This window comes from Schistocerca piceifrons, chromosome X (genome assembly GCF_021461385.2).
Source record: "Schistocerca piceifrons isolate TAMUIC-IGC-003096 chromosome X, iqSchPice1.1, whole genome shotgun sequence".
NCBI lineage: Eukaryota > Metazoa > Arthropoda > Insecta > Orthoptera > Acrididae > Schistocerca > Schistocerca piceifrons.
In genome coordinates this window covers 713,178,128-713,198,582 of record NC_060149.1, presented here as the reverse complement: position 1 = coordinate 713,198,582, position 20,455 = coordinate 713,178,128, and the positions used below count along the sequence as shown (strand labels likewise).

General features: G+C 37.9%; 1 protein-coding gene across 1 annotated transcript in view; it reads right to left on the bottom strand.

The window, feature by feature from the left end:
• Positions 1–3,760: 3,760 nt before the first annotated feature.
• The window catches only part of LOC124722664 (inactive phospholipase C-like protein 1), a 342,264-nt gene continuing 325,569 nt past the window's right edge, over positions 3,761–20,455 (bottom strand). Inside the window, exons 13-15 of the mRNA XM_047247809.1 lie at positions 19,186–19,371; positions 8,536–8,850; positions 3,761–4,368 (exon numbers count right to left, since the gene is read on the bottom strand). Coding sequence (XP_047103765.1) covers positions 4,057–4,368; positions 8,536–8,850; positions 19,186–19,371 — 813 coding nt within the window. The 3' untranslated portion in view covers positions 3,761–4,056. The remainder of the gene's footprint in view (positions 4,369–8,535; positions 8,851–19,185; positions 19,372–20,455) is intronic.

Below are 20,455 nucleotides of genomic sequence, written 5' to 3'. Positions count from 1 at the left end.
AAAGTAAAGCAGTCATAAATATTATGATAGTTTTGAACACTTCTGTGCTTTACTAGGCATGGTATTGTTGGAGGTGGTATGCTATTGCCTTCCCTCAACCTTTGAACTGATTTATCAAGCCAGTTACTGGATAATCTAAAGTTTAACATGGATTCTGGATCACAGTGCAACTCAGCATTTTTAACACCAACAAGTATTCCATGGGTGAAAGAAATAAGTAAAAAATAAAAATCTAGTACTCACTGTGGATTGAACACAAGACCTTTAGATTTGTAGTCTGACACTTTACCACATTTTTTTTAAAAATCTCATTTTGTTCATTATTGTTGTTGTTGTATTTGTTTGAGGTGGACATACCATGAGCTTGTTCAGGTTCATCATTGATCCATCCACTTTTTTTTTCCCTCCCAAGTAGGGTGATATCTACCACTGAGCCACAAATCCTAAATCATTACAAAATCATCCATGGATGAATGAATAAATAAATAAATAAATAAATAAATAAAAATAAAACTTTGCAAAACTAATCACTGTGCCTCATGAAGCAAAGCCAGCCAGTGGCTGCTTTGGGTGTATCAACCATAAGCGAAAAACGTTTCCCAGGATATGAACTAAAGAAGAGTATCAAAAGGAGGTTCAGCAAATTTTTAGTTACTTGGTTGACTTTCTTGGAATAATTGACAGTCAGAGACTATCTACATTCTACAATTTTTTTTAGAGTAGTAACCATGTGATAAGTGACATCAATTACTACAGCTTACTTTTGTTAGAACCATATAGTGATGGCCTTAATATGCAAAAAATATAAATTACAACAACATACTGTATAAAAGCTATCCAAAAACAGATTACTTGTTCAGACTTTATTACTAAAAGATTTTCCAACAGTGTTGTGAATTGTGTATGATATCTCTGCACGTAATTATATTTTGTGACACTGAAAAGAAAGCACTAGTGCCATGTTGTGGATATAATATAAAGGGAAGTGTGACTTTTTCAGAAAAATGCACACAATGTCTCAATGTATTATGCCATTTTGACAACAAAATTTTGGGGCTAGGTATAAATAAAATTTATGAAAGTTATGAAACAACTTGCTGTTATTTTAAATTTCAAATAAACAGTTACATGTTCATTACAATTTTGTAAATGGTGCACTCTTTTCTGTGCATTTCCATTCTTTGTTAAGAACATTTTTGATACTTAACTCCAGCTCACACACTTTACAATATCGTAAAGAATTTTATTACATATTTACACAGTGGAAAAATATACGTTATGTACAAGATTGAAGAGAATTCTCAAGCCATACAAGAAAAAAGTTTCACACACCGAATGCTGATTATTCACTCATTGCTGCACCCAATACTCTCAACCTTTTGATTACATGTTTTTCACAGAACACTTACTTCGTATAAACAAAACTTTTAAACACAGTTTACCTTCTGTACATGCTAGCAGTAAAACAGATAGTATGAAAAAATGCTGTATGATGTTTATTTAGAAATCAAATATATTCACATACTGGACCCTGTACTTCTTAAATTATTACCATGGCATATTTTTACAGTATCAAGATTTTAGGTTACTAGGGATCAATAAACAGTTTAGATTTTTGACACTATTTTCGTTATGTATTTTATGTATCTTGAAAATAGTATTTTTACATGTGGTACCATTACTGGATCCATACAGTGTAAGAAAATATTTTATCAGATTACAGGCCTAAATTATTTAGACCATTATTTGGCATCCCTGACAGTGTCTTCTGTAAGAAAATGTTAAATATAATAATACACTGTTGTGAAGAAGAGACTGTCAAAGCATAAGGAAATCAGTCATTAGTAAATACCTGATGTTATATACTTAGTGAGACCCGAAAATTATCACAGCAAAGAATTCGATGGTAGTAGATTTTGTAACTTTCACAATGACTTCACTCAAATACATTAAAGAACTGTACCTGCCAATACCTTACATTGTTTAATGGGATGGCAAATTGTACAAAAGAGTGAAATTATATGCTGCACAGGATATTTAAATAAGACACAAGAGTCTCAGAAAAATTCTCCTTTTTCTTTTTAAAAAAAAAAAGCACTTTTTTTAAAAAAAAACAATTATTTTAAACAACGAACTACAGAGTTTAAAATTCTGCATAGTACATAAATGATACAAGTGCTAATATTTTAACAAATTACACCATACTTCTTTCAACAAATTATTATAAATATAGCTTTTTACGGAAGCAACAACCAACAAATTAACAACATTGATTCCACAAATAGTGAACACAGGCATGTGTAAAATATCAGTTTATACTTATTTTCAATCAAAATTTCCACTATAACAACAGAACATTGTTAGAAGCTATGTAGATATGTATTAGTTGCTTAATAAAGTCTCACTATTCCACAGCCAATATTTTCATTTCATTTTGGTCTGTTTTGTGAACATACTAACTGTTAACTATAAGAATGAAACTAAAATGTTCTAAACTTTAATATCCAGGAAAGAACACAAATAAAACAGCTAAAATAGTCCAATGCTGCTTCTACACAAGAAAGACTTCCTTCTGCTATGCTCTCTATAGATGTGCAATCACATAACATCAGTTAAAGATCATTAAAATATGTACATATGAAAATACTGTTCTGGAAGCTCATCATTTTGTTATTATTTTAAGTAAGGTTAAGAAAGATAGGTTATAAAATTTAAAATCTTATTCTCAAATGAAAATATTTGATATTTCACTAAATATTCAGGATATTTCACTGAGAATCCCTAAAAGAGCAGTAAAATGAGTAAAAATGTTAGAAACAAATATTTATTTGTTGGAGTCTGGGAATGGAGAATAATTCTTTGGAGTGGAGAAAAAAACTGAAATTTCTGACAATGCATACATCTACAGTGACTGAACATTCCTGTAAACATCTGACAACCTATTATTTCATTCAGGTTATTAGTCTGTTACTGGATCCAAAATCTATAAATAATTGACTTGGTCATACCATGATTCAGATTTCCCTGAAATGTTGAAAGAAATGTTCCTTTTTATTTTCAACTCAATTTTGTACGTACTAAAAATTCACATTTTCTGTTTATCAAAAGCAGGGACTTATGCAATGTTTATTGCCTTTCCCAATAACACCTCACTGCTTTAACTTTCTAACAATAAGTAGAATGTTTTTAACATTTTTAAATTTCTTAGTTGCAGCTCACATTGTCAGACTTTTTGTCACAGTAAAATTAAACATGTTATTGTTATTTATTCTGAACATAAATAATTTATAATCTATCTTAAGCATATGTCAACTTTTGCACAATTCTTTTGTGTAATGGTGAGTAACTGATATGAGAAGGTTGTGGTACAATAAGTGAGAAATAGCTAGCTTACTCCTAGTTTCATAAATGTCTGCAGTATGCAATTGCTGTTCTTTTAGAAGCAGTAGATAATATTCCACAAGGCAATAGCTATGCAAGGTGTAATGTATGTGCACAGAAGTGTTTTTATGCCATTACAAATAATTTTAATATGCAGCTGATGAAACAATGTACACTGTATTTATTAATGTACCTGTAACTTTCAAGTTCTTAAAATAGTTTGGCACCATATAAAAATAAAAAACAAAAATAAATTTATAATTTCAACATCAGCATGAATCGCACATGTACACAAGGCATTTCACTTATGGCCTTATATATTGCATTCATATTAAATGAGTTCTGTCTCTCATACAATAACAAAAGCATGCAAGAAGCTCAGCTCAGTTTACTGTGCCTTAATAATATTTTACATGTTTTTAATAATATAGTAATCCTTACATACACACATTATCCTAGAAATTCTTGAATGAACACCAAACACTGTGGAAAAATTAGTGTAATTCACCACACACACCACACACACACACACACACACACACACACACACACACACACACACACACACACACACACCTGTGACAGGAGAAAAACACAGAATTGTTTATCTCCTTCCTTTGGCAACGATTTCATTACTTTGAATTAATAGACCGTCTATACAGAGGTAACACATCTCTACATCCATGTCCCTGTAGCACTGTTCGTTGTTACATTGTTACCAAAGTATGCCTCTTCACAGTCCACACTTTCATGTTGATTGTTATTAGTTGGTCTCTTCAAAATACTCTTTAGTTTTATTTCACCAGATGAAGATCCTGATGAGCTAGGTTGTGCAGTAGATGCGATACTGGAATCTGAATGTAGCTTTGAGGACTGTTTTTCCACAGATAAATTCTTGTTTATTTTCACTTTGGAAACATTAGTTGAAGTATGCAGTTGCTTTTTCCCAATGTTTAATCTCTCCATGACAGCTGCAGCATCAGCAATCTGCAAGGAAAATATTGGATATTAATTTTGTTGCCTGTCATAAGCTACATATAATGTAGGAAACAATTAATCACTTGAATAAGATTAATAAAAACTGTCTTGGTTTCAGGGGGAACAATACTTTTATTGAGGCATTTCTCACTTCAGGGGCATCATGAGAAAATTTTAGTATACTGCAGAATTTGGAATTGTCACATCTGATGGGACTTTTGGGTGTACCTTAAAAACACTGGGCTCAGTTGAAAAAGCAGTGATGGCATAGAACCACACTTACAGGTTTTGAAACCCTATAACACAATCTGTACACTAAGCAATGATCCGTTCCAATCAAAGTTACAAGTTTTTATGTGTTCGTTTTTAGTGAGACTCAACATAGCTTCAAATGACTATATTGCGAAGGTTTCACTAATTAATTCTTTGATAATAATACAAGATAAGCCTGGTACCATACTATACATTACAATCATTACCTTCACCTTCATTCAACAGATACACACAACTCTCACACATATCATGAGGAAAGTCTGATTGAAATGAGTTATTGCTTAGTGTACAGACTGTGCTGCATGGTTTCAGAACCTGTAAGTGTGGTCCTCTGCCAGCACTGCTTTTTCAACTGACCCTGGTGTGTTTAAGGTACACACAATGGTCTCCAGAGATGTGATAAACACAAATTTTGCAATATATTTAAATTTTCTAACCATACCTGAGAAGGCCAAACACATCAATAAAATTATTATTTCCCCTGCAACCAAGACTGTTCTTCTTTCAAAATACTACCCACAATTGCTATACCAGATGTCATAAACTGGGAAGAACTTTCCTACACAAGTACTGCAATCTGAGTGATATCATGGCTAAGGTGGGTGAAAGAAAGAGATGTTCAGAAAGAGAATAACAGTCAGGGACAGGGTTAGGAAAGATGATGTGAAACATGCAAGTGCATGCAAAAAAAAACTCGAGGAACACATCTGGAAGCCACAAGGGGAAATGTATTGACAAGTACAAGGCGGAGATAAAGGATCACAATTGAGAGAAAGATGTAAAGGAAGAAAAATATGAATAAGCCAGAGTTTAATAGGAAAGTAACAGTGGAGAGAGAGACTGGCCTGGAGACAGGAGGGAGGAAACAGGTGGAAATGGGAGAAGATTAGAGGCAGATGGAGGACATTGAAGTTACAGGCCTGAGGGATCTGTTACACAGAGGATTTCTATCTGCAGAATAAAGAAAAGCTGACTTTAGGTGAGGAGGTTTGTAAAGCAGCCTTTTAAGTTAACTACATTTTGTTGAGCAGAATGTTTTGTAACCAGGTGGTCCAGTTGGTGCTCATGATTTAGTGGTGCTTATTCATCAAAGTTTTTTTGTGTTCTTACTTTGTTGCAAGGAGGCTAATACATCATGCAGATGCTTTACAGGTGAGCCTGCCTCTGAGGGGGAGTGGGTAAAACAAATGCAACAGGAGGCCATAGGCAGATTCTTGGGACCCTCAGGTTAGGGTTAGAGGATTGAGAGCAAAAGGATCACAGGGATGGACAAGAAGAATATGTTGGTAGAGTGCCTGGTGGCACACTGTTTAGGAACTGAGGGAAGGATAAACTACGCTCATTCAAATGGTTCATTTACCTTTACAGGAAACCCTTTCTATCAAGACAAATTGATAGTGTTCAAATGATGTGATTACAAAAATGTAGCGAACTAATAACTGTTTATTCACAAGAAGACATATCCCATTTGATAGCCCCAATTTCATACTTTCCATTAACCAGTTTATTTAATCTAAAAAGCCATTAACTCAAAAACTATACATAACTGAAGTTTTAAACCAACCAACAGTACTTTTTTTTATTTGAAATTTTAAGATCTGATGCTATACTTTTATTGCCCTGATTATGCTGAACCAGATAATAAATTTGATTACCTGAGCAAAGTGCTCATTAAAAAATTAAGAAAATTGGGGAGTTGTGAAATTTACATGAAACTATTAAACCACTACATTGTATCATCCAAACAGTACATAAATCTTTATTATTTTTACAGCTGTCTAATATACAGTAAAACAAAACTCTTACTTGATTCAAGAGAATGACACCACTACTAAATTTGATCATTATATCATTATAAAGCAAAATGTAATTACTGGTTTTGTTACTTATCCTTATGCTTATCTATGGACATACCTCCATCAGACAATAAATTGACAGTGTGTGCCTAAGCCATCACCTGGTTCATATCTCTGTCTCAAAGTCTCCAAGTAGCACTCAATATGAAACCATCATGTAGCAACTTGTGTTATATTTTTTGTGAGCTTATTCTGAGTTTATGTCTAAGAATCACTCTTTCAACAGATCTGTATCAAAATCTGCATATCAATGGAAAATTTTGCAGTTAAAGTTCATTATCATGTAAATTTCTGAGTGTAAAAACAGCCTGGCTGCAGAAGTCAATGTAGCTTTTTGTGTTGATATACTAGTGATGACCCAGTGACTGACTCCAAGAAATGTTTGTAATTATCTGACTCCTTTTTCCTAGTTATTGGTAAAGACTTTTCAGAGGTTATGGGAAGATAAGAGAGGACTTCAATATGGGACTGTGTTTTGAACAAACTGCCACTGTCTAGAACCTATTATGCGCACTTACTAAAGTGGTTCGTTGGCGTTATTTTCTTTGAGAAAACTGAACTGATCAGATGAGAATTATTAATGATTTTCTTGTTGATCAACTGTTAGCAATACGTAAAGAATAAGAGTTAGCTGGTCATCACCAAAGTGAGTCTTAATATAAATTACAAACCTATATAAGTAGTGTTGCATCAGTTACTGAACTTTGAGACCATCAAATAAAACGGTTCCAGAGTACAAGACTTCAATTCATCATGTGCCACTGAAGACTTGCTGTGAGACTACCAGGTTAATACCATATTATGCTGTTCTTGTAGACCTATCATACAGCAGCCTTCCTCAGTTGATGGTGGAACTACTGATTTTTTCAATGATAATACAATTTTTAATGTCCTCCATATGCTGTCAGGTTGTTTATACAAGATAAACTTTATTGCATTGTGTAACACATTACATTACTAGCCTGTGGCTATTTTGAAATGTAGTTATGTCAGTGATATGTGTTTCATATTCAAAAACTGTTTATTGTTATGTAGGAACAGAGACTTGTTCTCACACACACATGTCGAAAATCTGCATATGTAGTCTTGCACATCATGTACTGCATGCAGGAACACAATTTGTAAAATGTTATTGCGTAACTAAATTGCTGTTAACAAATAGCTCCTAATTCCTTGCATAATGTATTTATGTCTTTGTAAGCTAAAGGGCTTATTGTGCTGCTAAATACATTAAGTAAGGACTTAGAAGCCACTTGTTAACAGCAATTTAGTCATATGATGTGTTTCAAAATATGCCCCCATATGCAATATTTGATGTACAAGACTATAGACATCCAGATTTTCAACATGTGTGAGTGGGAACACACCTCTGTTCCCATGTAGAACTAAGTGGTTTTTAAATATAGCACACACATCGCTGACACAACTGCCCTTGAAAATGGCCACAGGATAAAACTGGCTAGTAATATAGCACATTACATGATGCAATAAAGGTCATGTTGGACATACAATTTAACAGCCTATGGTACACATTTAAAATGATTTTATCATTCAGAAATCATGTAGAGACTGTTGAGTTAGAAATGAAGAGACTAATGGATCTAGTAATTACTCTTCATATTTTGATGGTTTTATCCTTAAGAATCCTTGAACAGAATATTTTGCTAGAATTATCTGAAGCCAATTTATCAATTTCATACACACACTTCAAACAACATTTTGGTTTTTATGAGAGTCACTGACATTTGCACGAACTACACACACACACACACACACACACACACACACACACACACAATTTTCCAGAATACTGCTGAACAGATGTGTAATAGCTCTAAGAGCAATACCTGGTATTTAATTAAGACAGTTAATGTGTTAGTAACATCACGTTTATGAGGGGAAATAAGTAACAGTCACTGATAATTGAAATATATTATCATAACACCATATAAATTTTAGACAGTTAATCTAAGCTGAAACAGTTTTTCCACAGATTTCACAGTTGATTGCACAGATGTTAAGAACAATAAATTACAGCTGGAATTACCTGTGTTAAAAAGAGTTGGGAGTCTTCTTTACATGTCTTTAGTAAGTCAATTTGCCCCTTCAGTCTCCGCACATTCACAACAAAATATTCCACAAAAGTATTTAGTCTCTTTCCTGTGGCACCAACCGACACTGCTAACTGTGGGAAATCCTCATAATCTACTTGAATGACATCCAATTTCCTCTCAAGTTCAGCTACCAGGTTATCACTATGCTCTAAAATGTACTGTGAACTTTTAAGTGCTTTCTCCAAAATTACCAGACTTCGGTCAACAAATTCTGGTATGTCCGACCCTTGAACTCTCACCATTTGTAGCTGCAGAAACAAAGAACAATTTTTTAAGTTTCTGGCATATTTAGCATACCATGTTCTATAATAGTTTCAAATAATAACAATAACAATAATTTATTCTGCATCAACCCCAAAATGATACAATTTCAAGATATAGTGCAAATCATTCTTCCAAATTGGTCAGTAATGACTGTTTATAGAGCTTACTTTCATAAATATGCAAATATAGTATAGTTGCAGGTTTCAGTGCCATTCATATCTCTTTAACATACAAGAAGTACTTAGCAATTTATGAGTTTTTAATATTTTGAATTTTCTGTAGGTTAGAAAAAAACTCGCTTTGAAACTATTTCTCCAAAAAAACAACAATGATATTACAATAGCTTTTAGGATACATGCAAGCTTCTAATTGCTTTAAGTTGAGGAACTAGGCTACTCTAGTGAATAAAGTGGGTCTGAGTCACCACTTTTAAAGTTTGTCTTTTAATTTCATTGTAACAACATAGCACAAATTTTGGAGACAATGAGTAGTGCCCACCCACAGTCAAGCTCCTTACTAGTAAGACCATATCTTCACAAAAAAGTCAACTGAAACAGCAAAGGAAAAAGTGTTGCATTAATTTTGAAATGAAAAATGAAATCAACATTAACACACACACACACACACACACACACGAGAGAGAGAGAGAGAGAGATCATTATTCCTTTAATGGAATACTCCCCTACTCTGTCAGCTGATTTGAGCCAAAATGGCAAATCTCAAGTGATCAATTTGTGAAACAAGTGTGCACTTTTAATGTCCAGTACTATTTCCATCTGTATCCAAATGTGAGAGATGCCTTCATGGATTCTGAGGTTAATTCTCAGGAAACAGAGCACTTCCTTACAAGAACATACACACATATGTTGTTTATGTGACATTCAAATAGTGACTCAGGTTTTTACTAGGAAATAATCACAAACTGTGACTGTTTAATAGTAATAAGCTCATTTATTATTTTTCAAAGTCACATTTTGTGACTTTTTCACAGCAGTAAGCTTAGTTTTTATCCCAGTGTTCTCTAGAAAACGTGTGTGTGTTACGTTTCGTCTACAATAACTGAATACAAAAACACACAATTTACTGCTAAATTAACCTTCAACTCTTATATATACTGATAGCTCATATGTTTTCGTGCAGATGCTCTTGATGTTTGGGCATTATGTGCATATTCTTGATAGACATTGTAACAATCAGTTACAGATGATACAAAAAATTGATGTTAAAATTGCCAAGTAATTTGTTTCCAAATCGTTCATGAAGCTTTTTCACAGTTGCTGATTTAAATTGTAGCTCATACTTACGATGCTGTTATTTAACTTCTGATTCCTTTGTTGTCAATGTTTTCTCATAACAGCTTTGCTGCAGAGAAAATAAAATGGGTCTTATCTGTGTAGGATCTCATTCCTGCACTCTAATCAAATAAAAAAGGTGGGCACTATATTGAAAATAACTTTTCACAATGCATTGAAAAATACTGAGTACTACATCTACATTTATACTCCGCAAGCCACCCAACGGTGTGTGGCGGAGGGCACTTTACGTGCCACTGTCATTACCTCCCTTTCCTGTTCCAGTCGCGTATGGTTCGCGGGAAGAACGACTGTCTGAAAGCCTCCGTGCGTGCTCTAATCTCTCTAATTTTACATTCGTGATCTCCTCGGGAGGTATAAGTAGGGGGAAGCAATATATTCAATACCTCATCCAGAAACGCACCCTCTCGAAACCTGGCGAGCAAGCTACACCGCGATGCAGAGCGCCTCTCTTGCAGAGTCTGCCACTTGAGTTTGTTAAACATCTCCGTAACCCTATCATGGTTACCAAATAACCCTGTGATGAAACGCGTCGCTCCTCTTTGGATCTTCTCTATCTCCTCCGTCAACCCGATCTGGTACGGATCCCACACTGATGAGCAATACTCAAGTATAGGTCGAACGAGTGTTTTGTAAGCCACCTCCTTTGTTGATGGACTACATTTTCTAAGGACTCTCCCAATGAATCTCAACCTGGTACCCGCCTTACCAACAATTAATTTTATATGATCGTTCCACTTCAAATCGTTCTGCACGCATACCCCCAGATATTTTACAGAAGTAATTGCTACCAGTGTTTGTTCCGCTATCATATAATCATACAATAAAGGATCTTTCTTTCTATGTATTCGCAATACATTACATTTGTCAATGTTAAGGGTCAGTTGCCACTCCCTGCACCAAGTGCCTATCCGCTGCAGATCTTCCTGCATTTCGCTACAATTTTCTAAAGCTGCAACTTCTCTGTATACTACAGCATCATCCGCGAAAAGCCGCATGGAACTTCCAACACTATCTACTAGGTCATTTATATATATTGTGAAAAGCAATAGTCCCATAACACTCCCCTGTGGCACGCCAGAGGTTACTTTAACATCTGTAGACATCTCTCCATTGATAACAACATGCTGTGTTCTGTTTGCTAAAAACTCTTCAATCCGGCCACACAGCTGGTCTGATATTCCGTAGGCTCTTACTTTGTTTATCAGGCAACAGTGCGGAACTGTATCGAACGCCTTCCAGAAGTCAACAAAAATAGCATCTACCTGGGAGCCTGTATCTAATATTTTCTGGGTCTCATGAACAAATAAAGTGAGTTGGGTCTCACACGATCGCTGTTTCCGGAATCCATGTTGATTCCTACATAGTAGATTCTGGGTTTCCAAAAACGACATGATACTCGAGCAAAAAACATGTTCTAAAATTCTACAACAGATAGACGTCAGAGATATAGGTCTATAGTTTTGCGCATCTGCTCGACGACCCTTCTTGAAGACTGGGACTACCTGTGCTCTTTTCCAATCATTTGGAACCTTCCGTTCCTCTAGAGACTTGCGGTACACGGCTGTTAGAAGGGGGGCAAGTTCTTTCGCGCACTCTGTGTAGAATCGAATTGGTATCCCGTCAGGTCCAGTGGACTTTCCTCTGTTGAGTGATTACAGTTGCTTTTCTATTCCTTGGCCACATATTTCGATGTCAGCCATTTTATCGTTTGTGCGAGGATTTAGAGAAGGAACTGCAGTGCGGTCTTCCTCTGTGAAACAGCTTTGGAAAAAGGTGTTTAGTATTTCAGCTTTATGCGTGTCATCCTCTGTTTCAATGCCATCATCATCCTGGAGTGTCTGGATATGCTGTTTCAAGCCACTTACTGATTTAACATAAGACCAGAACTTCCTAGGATTTGCTGTCAAGTCGGTACATAGAATTTTACTTTCGAATTCACTGAACACTTCACGCATAGCCCTCCTTACGCTAACTTTGACGTCGTTTAGCTTCTGTTTGAGAGGTTTTGGCTGCGTTTAAACTTGCAGTGAAGCTCTCTTTGCTTTCGCAGTAGTTTCCTAACTTTGTTTTGAACCACGGTGGGTTTTTCCCGTCCCTCAGTTTTACTTGGCACGTACCTGTCTAAAACGCATTTTACGATTGCCTTGAACTTTTTCCATAAACACTCAACATTGTCAGTGTTGGAACAGAAATTTTCGTTTTGATCTGTTAGGTAGTCTGAAATCTGCCTTCTATTACTCTTGCTAAACAGATAAACCTTCCTCCCTTTTTTTATATTCCTATTAACTTCCATATTCAGGGATGCTGGAATGGCCTTATGATCACTGATTCCCTGTTCTGCACATACAGAGTCGAAAAGTTCTGGTCTGTTTGTTATCAGTAGGTCCAAGATGTTATCTCCACGAGTCGGTTCTCTGTTTAATTGCTCGAGGTAATTTTCGGATAGTGCACTCAGTATAATGTCACTCGATGCTCTGTCCCTACCACCCATCCTAAACATCTGAGTTTCCCAGTCTATATCTGGTAAATTGAAATCTCCACCTAAGACTACAACATGCTGAGGAAATTTATGTGAAATGTATTCCAGATTTTCTCTCAGCTGTTCTGTCACTAATGCTGCCGAGTCGGGAGGTCAGTAAAAGGAGCCAATTATTAACCTAGCTCGGTTGTTGAGTATAACCTCCACCGATAATAATTCACAGGAACTATCCACCTCTACTTCACTACAGGATAAACTACTACTAACAGCGACAAACACGCCACCATCGGTTGCATGCAATCTATCCTTTCTAAACACCGTCTGTACGTTTGTAAAAATTTCGGCAGAATTTATCTCTGGCTTCAGCCAGCTTTCTGTACCTATAATGATTTCAGCTTTGGTGCTTTCCATCAGCGCTTGAAGTTCCGGTACTTTACCAACGCAGCTTCGACAGTTTACAATTACAATACCGATTGCTGTTTGGTCCCCGCATGTCCTGACTTTGCCCCACACTCGTTGAGGCTGTTGCCCTTTCTGTACTTGCTCAAGGCCATCTAACCTAAAAAACTGCTCAGCCCACGCCACGCAACCCCTGCTACCCGTGTAGCCGCTTGTTGCATGTAGTGGACTCCTGAGCTATCCAGCGGAACCCGAAACCCCACCACCCTATGGCGCAAGTCGAGGAATCTGCAGCCCACACGGTTGCAGAACCGTCTCAGCCTCTGATTCAGACCCTCCACTCGGCTCTGTACCAAAGGTCCACAGTCAGTCCTGTCGACGATGCTGCAGATGGTGAGCTCTGCTTTCATCCCACTAGCGAGACTGGCAGTCTTCACCAAATCAGATAGCCGCCGGAAGCCAGAGAGGATTTCCTCCGATCCATAGCGACACACATAATTGGTGCCGACATGAGCGACCACCTGCAGATGGGTGCACCCTGTACCCTTCATGGCATCCGGAAGGACCCCCTGGTATGCACACGGAGTGCACATTGGTTTTCTTCCCCTCTCTTGCTGCCATATCCCTAAGGGGCCCCATTACGCGCCTGACGTTGGAGCTCCCAACTACCAGTAAGCCCACCCTCTGCAACCGCCCAGATCTTGCAGACTGAGGGGCAACCTCTGGAACAGGACAAGCAGCCATGTCAGGCCGAAGATCAGTATCAGCCTGAGACAGAGCCTGAAACCGGTTCGTCAGACAAACTGGAGAGGCCTTCCGTTCAGCCCTCCGGAATGTCTTTCGCCCCCTGCCACACCTTGAGACGACCTCCCACTCTACTACAGGTGAGGGATCAGCCTCAATGTGGGCAGTATCCCGGGCAACCAGAGTCGTAGTCCGATCGGGGGATGCGTGGGATGAGCTGGCCGTCCCCGACAAACCCCCATCCGGACCCACACAGTGATGCCCATTGACAACAGCCTCAAGCTGTGTGACCGAAGCCAACACTGCCTGAAGCTGGGAGCGAAGGGATGCCAACTCAGCCTGCATCCGAACACAGCAGTTGCAGTCCCTATCCATGCTAAAAACTGTTGTGTAAAGAACGTCTGAACTAATCTACAGAGGGCGCAAACAAATCGACACAAAATTTAAACGGTTATTAAAATACAAGATTGCCTAGTAAATGCAGTAATGCTGCTACTTGCGCACTGCTGACACACTGCTCGGCGGTGGAAGGAGACTACGCGATTTTACACTATTCAGGTACTAAAACGCGATGCTACAACTCTCAAATACTATAATACGCCCGAAATTTATGAATTAGACAATGAAAGTACCAAAAACACGCAAAGAAATTAAGAATTAAACTATGTAAGAAATGAGTGAGCTAGGAGTATACGACTTGCTGCTGCAGCTGCTTATCCAACGGCAGCAGGGAGCACTGACTGACTGACCTATGACAAAATACACTGACAGACACTGACTTTTAACATACAAATGCTGACTGCTTTGAATCACAAGCATTTCATTTTTGTATGACATTATTAACATGATTTAGGAAACAGACTTATCATTTAAATTTATGATTCTGTAGGAGTCCAGATATGCTGTTTTGCTTTTCAAAATGTATTGACATGTTTCATGTAAACAAAATTGCAATAGAAGTACATTTATAGTGAAAATTTGATGATATGTCCCAAATAGACCCACGTCCCAGTAAAATTAAGAATGGAAGAGTTAACAGTAACTGGAAAACATTTGAGCTCTCTGCCGCAATTGGATAAGCAGCAACCAGCAGCAAGTCGTACTCTTACCTCACTTATTTGTGTCATAGTTCCATTCTTAATTTCTTTGCAAGTTTTTGGGTACTTCCATAGTTTAAGGCTCAAATTTCGGGTGTATTATAGTATTTGAGAGATGTAGCATCGCATTTTAGTACCTGTATAGTGTAAATTTGCATAGTCGTCAGTCATCTGTTTGTTTTGAACAACATGTGAGATAAAAGAGAGGGGGAAAAAATTGTTAGGGATGGATAGGGACTACACCTGTTGTGTACGGCTTCAGGGGAAATTGGCCACCATCCGTAAACAGCTGGAAGCTGTGTTGGCCATGGTCGACAGGCTCCAGGCTGTTGCCCTGGGCCATGGTGACAATGGGACACCTGAGGCGAGTGTTTTGGCGCCTCTGGAACCTGTAGCATGAGCTGGGATCTATGATGCCACTGTGCCCTCGAATTTGGACGTCCCTGCCAGTTGACACTTTCCTGACAGTGATTGGCGAACCATGGCAGGGTCACAAATCCCTCGGTGGAAAGCAAAAGTTGGTGCTGGCCGCAAGGCGGTACCCATATGCTTCCATAATAGGTTTGAGGTACTGCCCACTGCTGAAAGTACTTCTGAGCCAGCAAGGGTGGCCTCAACTGTTGTGCAGTGGCCGGTCTTCCTGAGAGGCCGAGACAAGTGCAGAGGGTGGGATTGATTGTTATTGGGAGCTCCAATGTTAGGCAGCTGATGGAGCCCCTTAGGGATATGGCAGCTAAAGATGGGAAGAAAGCCAATGTGCACTCCTTGTGCATATCGGAGGGAGTCATCCAAGATGTGGAAAGGGTCCTTCCGGATGCCATGAAGCGTACAGATTGCAGCCAACTGCAGAGTGGTGGCTCATGTCGGCACTAATGACATGTGTCGCTATGGATTGGAAGAGATTCCTCTGGTTTCTGGCTGCTATCTGAGTTGGTGAAGACTGCCAGTCATGCTAGCATGACAAAGGCAGAGTTCACCATCTGCAGTATCGTCGACAGGACCGATTGCAGACCTTTGGTACAGAGCTGAGTGGAGGGTCTGAATCAGAGGCTCAGGCAGTTCTGTGACTGTGTAGGCTGCAGATTCCTTGATTTACTCCATAGGGTGGTGGGGTTTTGGGTTACACTAAATAGGTCAGGTGTCCGCTACACACAGGAGGCAGCTACACAGTAGCAGGAGCTGTGTGGTGTGGACTGGATGTTTTTTTTAGGTTAGACAGTCTTGGGAAAGATCAAAAAGGGCTCCAGTCTCAAAGGGTACAGGGAAAATAAACAACACGAATTGACCAAGCCACAGTCGGTATTGTAGTTATGAATTGTCGTAGCTGTGTTGGAAAAGTACCAGAGCTTCAAGCGCTGATAGAAAGCACTGAAGCTGAAATTGTTATAGGAACAGAAAGCTGGCTAAAGATGGAGATAAATTCTGCTGAAATTTTTACAGAGGCACAAACCATTTTCAGAAAGGATAGATTAAATAAAGTAGGTGGTGGTGTGTTTGTGGCTGTTAGCAGTAGTTTATCTTGTAGTGAAATAGTTAGTTCCTACAAATTACTATGGGTAGATGTTATACTTAACAGCCGTACCAAAATAATAATTGGCTAATAGCTGAACAGTTCAAAGAAAACTTGAATCTCATTACAAATAAGTACCCCACTCATACAGTTACAATTGGTGGAGACTTCAATCTACCCTCAATTTGTTGGCGAAAATACATGTTCAAAGCTGGTGATAGACAGAAAACATCTTCCAAAATTGTACTAAATCCTTTCTCTGAGAATTACTTTGAACAATTATTTCATGAGCCCACACAAATTGTAAATGGTTGTGAAAACACACTTGACCTCTTAGCCACAAATAATCCTGATCTAATAGAGAGTGTCACGACGGATACAGGGATTAGTGAACACAAGGTCATTGTAGCGAGGCTCAAAACCATATCAACGAAATCCACTAAAAATAAATGCAGATTAAAATTGGCTTGATGCCTTCCTAAGAGTGTGTTGCCATTCCTTCCAAGCTAATTATGTAAGTGTAGACCAAATATGGCTCAAATTCAAAGATATAGTATCGACAGCAATAGATTAATTCATACTGCAAAAGTTAATAAGAGACGGGACTGATCCACCATGGTACACAAAACACGTCAGAACACTGTTGCAGAAACAACAAAAAAAGCATGCCAAATTCAGAAGAATGCAAAATCCCCAAGACTGGCTAAGCTTCACAGAAGCTCGAAATTTGGTGTGGACATCAATGCAAGATGCTTTTAATAGTTTCCACGATGAAACATTGTCTCAAAATATGACAGAAAATCCAAAGAGATTCTGGTTATATGTAAAGTAAACCAGTGGCAAAAACACTCAATACCATCACTGTGCGATAGTGATGGAAATGTTACTGATGAAGGTGCCACTAAAGTGGTGTTACTAAATACAGTTTTCCGTAATTCCTTCACGAAAGAAGATGAAGTAAATATTCCAGAATTCAAAACCAGAACAGCTGTTAGCATGAGTGACATAAAAGTAGATATCTTAGGTGTTGTGAAACAACTCAAATCACTTAAGAAAGGCAACTCTTCTGGTCCAGATGGTATACCAACCAGGTTCCTTTCAGAGTATGTAGACACAATAGCGCCTTTCTTAGCAGTCATATACAACCGCTCACTTGACAAAAGGTCTGCTCCTAAAGACTGGAAAGTAGCACAGGTCACACCAATATTCAAGAAAGGAAATAGGAGTAACCCATTGAATTACAGAACCATGTCACTGACCTCAATTTGCAGTAGGATTTTGGAGCATGTACTGTAACTCAGACATTATGAATCACCTTGAGAAAATGACTTGTTGATACATAACCAACAGGGATTCAGAAAATATCATTCTTGTGCAACACAGCTAGCTCTTTATTCCCATGAAGTAATGAGTGCTGTCGACAAGGGATTTCAGATTGATTCCATATTCCTAAATTTACAGAAGGCTTTTGATACCATTCCTCATAAGTGACTATTAATCAAATTGTGTACATATGGAGTAGTATCTCTGTTGTGTGACTGGATTTGTGATTTCCTCTCAGAGAGAGATCACAGTTCGTAGTGATAGATGGTAAATCATTGAGTAAAACAGAAGTGATATATGGTGTTCCACAAGGTAGTGTCATAAGCCCTCTGCTGTTCCTGATTTACATAAATGATCTAGGTGATAATCTGAGCAGCCCCCTTAGATTGTTTGCAAATGGTGCTGTAATTTACCGGCTAGTAAAATCATCAGATGATCAATTCCCATTACAAAATGATCTAGAGAGAATTTCTGTATGGTGCAAAAAGTGGAAACTGGCACTAAACAAAGAAAAGTGTGAGGTCATCCACATGGGTACTAAAAGAAGTCTGATAAACTTTGGGTGTAGGATAAATCACACAACTCTAAGGGCTGTCAATTCGACTAAATACCTAAGAATTACAATTATGAGCAACTTAAATTGGAAAGACCACATAGATAATATTGTGGGGAAGGCAAAACAAAGATTGTGCTTTGTTGGCAGAACACTTAGAAGGTGTAACAAACCCACTAAAGAGACAGCCTACATTACACTTGTCCGTCCACTGCTGGAATATTGCTGCACAGTGTGAGATCCTTACCAGGTAGGACTGACGGAGGACATCGAAAAGGTGCAAAGAAGGGCAGCTCGTTTCATGTTATCGCACAATAGGGGTGAGAGTGTCACTGATATGTTATGTGAGTTGAGGTGGCAGTCACTAAAACAAAGGCGGTTTTCTTTGCTGCGAGATCTATTTACGAAGTTTCAATCACCAACTTTCTCTTCCAAATGCGAAAATATTTTGTTGCCACCCACCTACATAGGGAGAAATGATCATCATAATAAAATAAGAGAAATCAGAGCTTGAATGGAAAGATTTAGTTGTTCCTTTTTCCCACGCGCCATTCGCGAGTAGAATGGTAGAGAAGAGGTATGAAAATGGTTTGATGAACCCTCTGCCAGGCACTTAAGTGTGAATTGCAGAGTAACCATGTAGATGTAGATGTAAATATGGATCTGGATATACATCAGTCTCCATATGAATCACTTCATTATATGTAGTATTTCTTTGTCTGCCGCATTACAGTATACACACACATATCACTTGAAAATTTCTGATAGTGTATGGCAAGTGGAGGTCTAAATCATTAATGCAGGTAATAAGGGGACAATGACTTCAGTTTACAACATCATAATCTATATTTAATTAAAACTGAAATGCTTCAAAAAATGAAATTGTTTTAACACTCACCCCATTCTGAGATGTAATTGACACATTAGTTATTTGTGGGGTTGCTTCATATCGTTGTAACAGTACTTTCAAACAGTGACTCATATTTGCTGTTTCATCTACACCACATTCATAGCGTAACTCATCCATCGCCATCTCTGCTTCAGTGCGTAGCCGCAGAGCCTCTTCCATATCTGGAATTACATCCTATCACAGAAGAAAAAAAGCATGTAGTTTGTTGGAAAATATCACTGAAAAGTTTTATTTATGGAAATGGCACCAATAAGAGAAATATCAGCTACCTTGTGAACAAATTTAAATGGACTGGTACTATGATTAATGATAAATGCTCTGGATGCTCATTAAAACCTAATAACAACATGTGAGGCAATCAGACTGCTGGCAAGATTGAAGGCTGTAGGGAGTGGAGACAGCAATCCTCATAATGTGAATGGATGTGAAAGAAATGCCCCACAGTTAAACATGTGACTATAGATGACTTACACCATGATATTGACCATTCCTTCTCATGACACATTTCTCACATGAAACACTGAAAGCTTTGAATCAAGGCAGTCAGGTAGATGCAATATTTCTTGATTTCCAAAGAAATTTGACTTCTACACTTATTATCAAAAGTACCATTATATGGAGTATGAAGCAAAATATATGACTTGACTGAGGATTATTTTGTAGGGACAATGCAGCAAGCTATCTTGGATGGAGAGTCATCAACACATGTAGAAGTAAATTGAGGTATGCCCCACAGACGTGTGTTGGGACCCTTGCTATTCATGTTGTATATTAATGACCTCGCATACAATATTAATAGTAACCTCAGACTTTTTGCGGATGATACAGCCAACTGTAATAAAGTACTGCCTGGAAGAAGGTGAATAAATATTTAGCCATATCCTGATAATATTTCAAAGTCATGCAAACATTGGCAACTTCCTTTAAATGTTCAGAAGTGTAAAATTGTATATTTCATAAAATAAACAAAAATGCATAGCAGCCTATGACTACAGTATCAGTGAGGCATGGCTGGAATGCGTCAGCTCATACAAACACCTGAGTGTAACACTTTGTTAGGAAGGAGAGGCACACAGCAATCAGTCACAATCCCATTACTTCTTATTATTCTTGCAAATATAGAGTTTTTCCTTCTGCCTATACACCTGTAAGAACATACAGTGACATGCACTGTCACTTGTTGAATTGTAACTGAGATACACTGACTATGGCTATTTATAGTTTAAATCTATATTTGCAAGATCTGTACCTACAGATT